This window comes from Miscanthus floridulus, chromosome 14 (assembly GCF_019320115.1).
Source record: "Miscanthus floridulus cultivar M001 chromosome 14, ASM1932011v1, whole genome shotgun sequence".
Lineage (NCBI taxonomy): Eukaryota > Viridiplantae > Streptophyta > Magnoliopsida > Poales > Poaceae > Miscanthus > Miscanthus floridulus.
The window spans coordinates 97581558-97587684 of NC_089593.1; the positions used below are offsets into that span (position 1 = coordinate 97581558).

The 6127-nt window shown below is 40.5% G+C and overlaps 1 protein-coding gene across 5 annotated transcripts; it reads left to right on the top strand.

Moving 5' to 3' along the window:
- Positions 1–1231: 1231 nt before the first annotated feature.
- On the top strand, positions 1232–5779 carry LOC136504318 (uncharacterized). 5 transcript variants are annotated; one of them, XM_066499201.1, is made up of 7 exons: positions 1232–1510; positions 2869–3080; positions 3171–3407; positions 3586–3855; positions 3936–4144; positions 4273–4365; positions 5148–5779. In XM_066499201.1, exons 5-7 carry the CDS (start codon positions 3947–3949, stop codon positions 5514–5516), a joined length of 660 nt encoding a protein of 219 aa, XP_066355298.1. In that variant the 5' UTR covers positions 1232–1510; positions 2869–3080; positions 3171–3407; positions 3586–3855; positions 3936–3946; the 3' UTR covers positions 5517–5779. The 5 variants fall into 5 exon arrangements, with proteins under 5 accessions (XP_066355298.1, XP_066355294.1, XP_066355296.1 ...); XM_066499197.1 differs by having other exon boundaries at positions 3586–4144; positions 5148–5778; XM_066499199.1 differs by having other exon boundaries at positions 3179–3407; positions 3586–4144; positions 5148–5778.
- Positions 5780–6127: the final 348 nt, after the last annotated feature.

Below are 6127 nucleotides of genomic sequence, written 5' to 3' on the forward strand. Positions count from 1 at the left end.
AGCCTTTTGAGCCTCATGAACCCCATGTTATATTTATTGAGTACGACATGTACTTACGCTTGCTTTACTTTTTAAATCTTTAGAAAAATCCCGGATGGGTACTAGATTGCTAGAGTTTAGAGGAATTAGACTTGTGATCAACCAGTCAGTTGTCCCTGTGGAATTAGAGTCTTCACCCAAAGATCAGAGTTGTCTTTCCACTGTTTGCTATATAAGGTTATGTCCTTTATACTAAGTATGTTATATATTAAGCATTGTCTATTGATATTACCTTTATTTGTAGCTATATGTGAGATTTGACTTCCTGGGTTCACATATGATGTGTATCTGGTTTTGTTCTTAAAACCGGGTGCTACACTCGTGCAGGTACACGAGCGGACAAAGCTTGGGAACTTGGGCCGGATATTGCAGTGCTGTCTTTAAGTAGCGTCTACACATAGGGGGATGAACCTAGACTGATTCGCAGAGAGTTAGAGTGGTAACTTCGCGTCTAGACTCCTTGTGATAGGCTCACGTGACTTTACTCATTTGCCCTTCTACGCCCACCCATTTATCCGTTATATGCCCCTAACTGACCATTGTACTTAGCCGCAAAAGATGGCTCAACACATCACGTCCGCTCAAGACCGTGCCGTGATAGGCTCACGCGACTTTACCCACACTACAAGAGATGTGACCTTCTATGACGATTATATGATGACGACAGAGCAATTTGTCACTAAAATGTTCAGATAATGATGATTTTCAAGAGCCGATCTTAGTTAATGACGAAAATATTTTACCTGTCACTAAGTCCAATTCAAAATCGTCATTACCTATTTTGGCATCGTGGTTATGACGGATTTATATGACAAATGTTCATGCGTCATAGTTATTCATTGAATAAAAACAAAAATTGATGGCTAGATTGTTCTCACATAATTTATCATATTACAAAAGTCCTTTGCAATGTTAATTTCTCACCTTTTTTGAACCCATAATTCTATCATATCATTATTAAATACTAACTTCTCTCTACTTTAATGATAAATTGCACCCTAATATTCCTTTAAAAAGCTGCAAATGGCCTCCCCGCCAACAATTGGCGCAAAAAAATGATCGTCGGCCAAAAAATTTGTCTCCCCGCCAACAAAAAAAATTGCCTTCCTGCCTCCCCGCCAGCCTCTCCCTCCCCCGCCATGTACTTAAATCAAGGGTATTATAGTAAACTTCCTATACAAGAAGTGGAACCCTGGACATCCCAGTCTGATTTCATCCTTCCCCTTTCCCTTGCGCCTCCAGCCGCCACCCTCTCCCCTTTCCAGTGCCTGCGCCACCACTCCCCCTCCACCTTCGCCGCAGCCCTTGTTCCATGCTGAAGCCAGCTCCACCATCCTGCTCCAGCCGCCACCACACCCTCTCCCAGCCGACCACTCTTCCTTCCTAGTGCTGGGCGACGAGTTCTGCTCCAAATACAAGATGCCTCCTGGGAGAAAGGTGCAGACTAACAGGACAGCTGAGACGCCCACATGTAATTCCTCAAGTTTGAGCGGAACAACGAGTGGATCTGAGGGGTGCCGATGGGATTTGTTTTTTTTTTGTGTTCTGATGTTCGAACATAGGGTTTGGGGCGAGAGGTATTTGGTTCCTGTGCCTGTGGGCGAGTCGGCGTCCAGCGGCAGCGAGTGGGCGACGGCCGTGCGCCTCCGTCGGCTTGAGCTTTTGGGGGAGTGGGCAGCGAGTGAGGGCCATCTGGAGCAAGGAGTGGCCTGGTTGATGGCTGTCGCCGGCCCTGTTGTTCCTCTGCACGGAGGAATTCGTTTCTCCTCTTTCTGTTATGCGTATGCAAGAAGATGAACAGTAGAAGCTAGTTAGCATGTATGTTTGTACCATTTATTCATGGTTTTTGAAAAACCAAAGGAAAATAATGGTAGATCCATATGGCTTGAAACTAATTTTGTAAGTTTACCAGATCCATCCTATACACAAGAAAAATATGTTTATGCATTTTTTTATGGTCTAGATTTCTATGTTTATTAAAATATGAAGAGAATGTTTAAAGCAAAATAAATCTTGAGTGCCCTTAACATTAGGAAAACTAATTGTTTTTTTAAGCCAATCGATAGTTTTCATGTACAAAACATTGAACAGTGACACAACAGCAAGGTTTATATTCCAATTCATTTCATCCTTTTCGGTATACTAGTACATTATAGGAGAAAATTCTTGTACATTTGCATGCATGGAATGCGTCAACACATGTTCAGCTGATTTTCAAACATAAGAAATCTAAGTAGTTTCATGTAAGATCCAGCTATTAATCCATTATGGCCCCGTTCGGCTTACCCCATATTCGGCTTGTTCGGGTTGTTTTTTCAGTCGAAAGAGTATTTTTCTCTCACAACAATTCAGCCAGTACAGTGTTTTTTAGCCAGTTTCAGCCAAAATTCAGACCAGCGAACAGAGCCTATATATGTGTATTTTCAAAAGTAGTAAAACCAGAATTAAATTTGGTAAATAGGGGAAAGCAGAGTTCCACTTTGCAAGGATGGTTGACTAACAATCCTGAATACCACGACTAAGGAGATCCTTTGATAGTTATTAGCAAATATTGAACTGGCTTTTTGGTGAATCCGCAGCCTATCTAAAAGTTCAGAAGTTCTACACAGGACTTGCAGGAGCATTTACATGTGTGGGAAATCAGTGGTAATATAGAAATAGTAAATAATACAGGATCATTTTGCTAGCAGCAGCGGCATACACTTTTTGCTAGCAGCAGCCGCATACACTTTTTGCTAGCAGCATACGTTTTTATTTTGCTAGCAGCAGCATACATTTTTATTTTTTGCTCTGACTACTCCCTTACAGTTGTTTTAATTGAATGTACAGAAGCAATGGCACTTGAATATTTAAGACAGAGGGATCAAAACATTATGAGGAACGACCAATTCTTCCAAAGCCTTGGGCTCAGTACCCTAGTTGCACAAGTTAAGGGTAAAAGTGCAAGGAACAAGGATGATGTTCCTGAAAAATCTAGATCTCTGTACAATCCTGAGGATGACGAGGGCTCTAACCAACATGACGAAGATGAAGTCAGCATGGTACAAAGGATTGTTATTGATCATTATCATTTTGGTGACACCACTTCCATTATTTTTGGGTCTAATTCTTCTTGTTTGCTTCATACTAAGCTCCTAAGGTGGGTGAGGATGTATGTAACAAGAATGTCCAACATATTGGCAAGTTCTCTACTAGAGGTTCGAAAGCATCAAAGAGAGTGGTGGCACCACAAGAAGGGGAAACTACTAGAGTTACTAGGCAAAGGACTGCTGCCAATCCAAGCCTCGCTATTGTCACACATGATGCATTGGCATCTACCAATACTACTACAAGCTCAAATGAGGAGCACATCAACAACAATGATGAAGGCAAGTTACTAGATCAAAGTTACTGGCTTCATTTATTTCTATCATGATGCTTCATTGTAGACTTCATTGCTTGTTAGGTGCACATCAACATTCAGATATGCTAATAAAATCAGATTGATACTTATTTAGTAAATCTGGAATATATTTGCTACTAACTCTACAAATGAAATCTTGTTAGGTGCATTATTTGCAAGTGCACAGCAGGTGCCACGGAAAAAATATATGGGCAAAGAGCTGGATGCGTTGAATAGAGGGCTAGGGACAAAGATTAAAATTGACATTACTGAAGGGAATAGAAGGCCGGAGGCACCAATGCAAGCTGCAAAACTTGCATCAGAGGCTGGGATCTCACTCAGGCTGCATACACCTATCTTTCCACACTGAAAGGAGTACAAGAAGAAACATAATAAACATCTTATTGAAGCCTACATTGGCAAAGTTGCTACAAGTCAATATCTATTTGACTTGTTCAATCATAGTTCATTGTGTCCTTTTCGTTTTCAAATCTAATCTCTATTTTTTTACTAGATCCTTTTGACATGGACACTAATAGTGTGGCTGTACGAGCTGCTTGTGTTGACATGCTAAAGGGTGGACAACGTCAGATGAGGCACAGGCTAAAAAAGTACTTTGATGGAGTTCTAGCAAATCTAGTGAGGACAACGTCACCTGTGACGTGTATGACTGATGATCAATGGAGAGCATTAGTGGAGATGTGGTCCAACCCAAAACACAAGGTATGACATTGGTGATGTTGCTGATAAATGTGTACATATCTAGACAGTTCAGATTTTAATGGCATTTGTAGTCCTTTTTTAGTACTTGTTTTTATTTCCTTTACCTTACAAATTTGTGTGGTGTACAGGACACTTATGTCAAAAACCAAGTTAATCATGCGAAAGTCCATTTCCATCAGCGTATAGGTTCTCGATGTTACATTGCACATGCCTATGTCACGGTAGGACAAATTTAATGCTATGTGATCTTGTTGCTGATCTTCTAATTTACATGAATTATAGATAAAGTCTGCTGCACATTGTTTGAAATAAGAAACCATGAAATTGGTTCAAGCTAATAAGAAACAAGAAAAATATAAAGACATAGAGCCCACTGCAATTGATTTGTTCAAGGAGACGCATTGCAGCAAGAAAAGTGGTTTTTGTGAGCCTGTCAAAAATGCAATTGTAAGTACTGTTCCCCTCTTCTGCAAGACATACTTGAAAGTCAACTTGAATATTTGGCCTGATCGGCTGCACTTCTTGTGCTGCAGCTGTTGCTGCATGCTGCTTATAATCTGAACCATTGAAATCTGATGCATAGAATCTGAACCTTTCAAATCTGAACTGTGCACGCAGCACCGGCTGCAGCTATTGCCTTTACTTCATGATTGGAAATGATTGTGGGCTGTTTTTGCTATTGTCAGAAATGATGTTGCAAGAGTTATGATATACTTTTTGCATGACTACTTTGTTACATGATTCATTTCCCAAGTTGGGTGTATATAGTCTTCTAAATTCAAATATGATATACTATAAGTATACTGTCTTTTCCTTCATATACTGCTTTTAGCTCTTGTTTGAGTTTGACTTCATACATGCTTGAAACGATGTTTGAGGCTATTTTGGCTAAAGTAAGGTCATTTTTTAGTTCTCTGTAAAGTATTATTGTAGGTTATTTTTCCTATACTGCTAGAAATCTGTACCAAAGTCAATACTAATTTTTGTATCATTCTGTTGCTAGGTTGCTATGGAAGCAATTGAGGCTAAACCAATGCAAGAAGGCCAGAAGTCGATGTCTTCTATTGAAATTGTTTCCAAGGTGCTGCCGAAGTCAAGCACATTTCTTCAAAATGTGGGGCTGCCAATCTGCAAGCCAAGTAGTAGAAGTGCAGTTAGTTCACAGGTGTGGGAGCTACAGGCTCAACTTGAGGCTAAGGAGCAAGAATCTGCGCAACTTAAGCAAGAATCTGCGCAACTTAAGCAAGGGGTGGCTAGCCAAGCACATGAAATTGACAGCTTGAAGAAGGAACAGCAAGAAGCTCATGCCCTCCTTCGACAGCTGATTCTTCACTTCAATCAGGGTCAAGTCACTCCTCCCTATAATTTGTGAGCATCCTCGTCATCTAGATATGCATCCAGGCGAGTTGGTTCAATTATGCCTTTTGTATCTATCCCTAGAATTTGGGCTGGTAAGAGTCTTTGGTGAACTCTAGCATTTTGGTGTGCTTGTGGCTGCTGCAATACAAACTATGAACTTAGTATTGCTTTACCTTGCAAACTATTTCACACTTCAAGTTGTTATGTATGACTGAGATGGATGTATTGCTTCTAAGATGTTGAATGGATGTTGACTAGGCTGTCATTTGTTGAATTCAGTTGTATGGTTAATATTATCACTGCATAGGCACACATGGTAGTTGCCTAGTTGAGATTTCATGACAGTTTTAATGACAATAATGATCGTCATTATTGCTGGTGATGAAAATATTGCTGTCACCAACTCAGTGACGATATACTCTCAATCGTCATGGAAGGTGCTTTAACACGCACCTTCGGTGATGATAGGTATTTTGTCACTGCATCGTCACAGAGCGTATTATGGTGACGTAAAATCCTCTATTTGTGACCTAAATGAGCCGTCATAGAAGGTAACATCTCTTGTAGTGCCATTTGCCCTTCTGCGCCCACCCATTTATCCATTATATGCCCCTAATTGACCGT

Excerpts from the sequence above, each read along its gene's own strand:
- LOC136504318 (XM_066499201.1), top strand. The coding sequence starts at position 3,947 with ATGGACACTAATAGTGTGGCTGTACGAGCTGCTTGTGTTGACATGCTA. Across the intron at positions 4,145-4,272 it reads GGTCCAACCCAAAACACAAG|GACACTTATGTCAAAAACCA; the intron begins GTATGACATTGG and ends TGTGGTGTACAG. Across the intron at positions 4,366-5,147 it reads TTGCACATGCCTATGTCACG|GTTGCTATGGAAGCAATTGA; the intron begins GTAGGACAAATT and ends TTCTGTTGCTAG.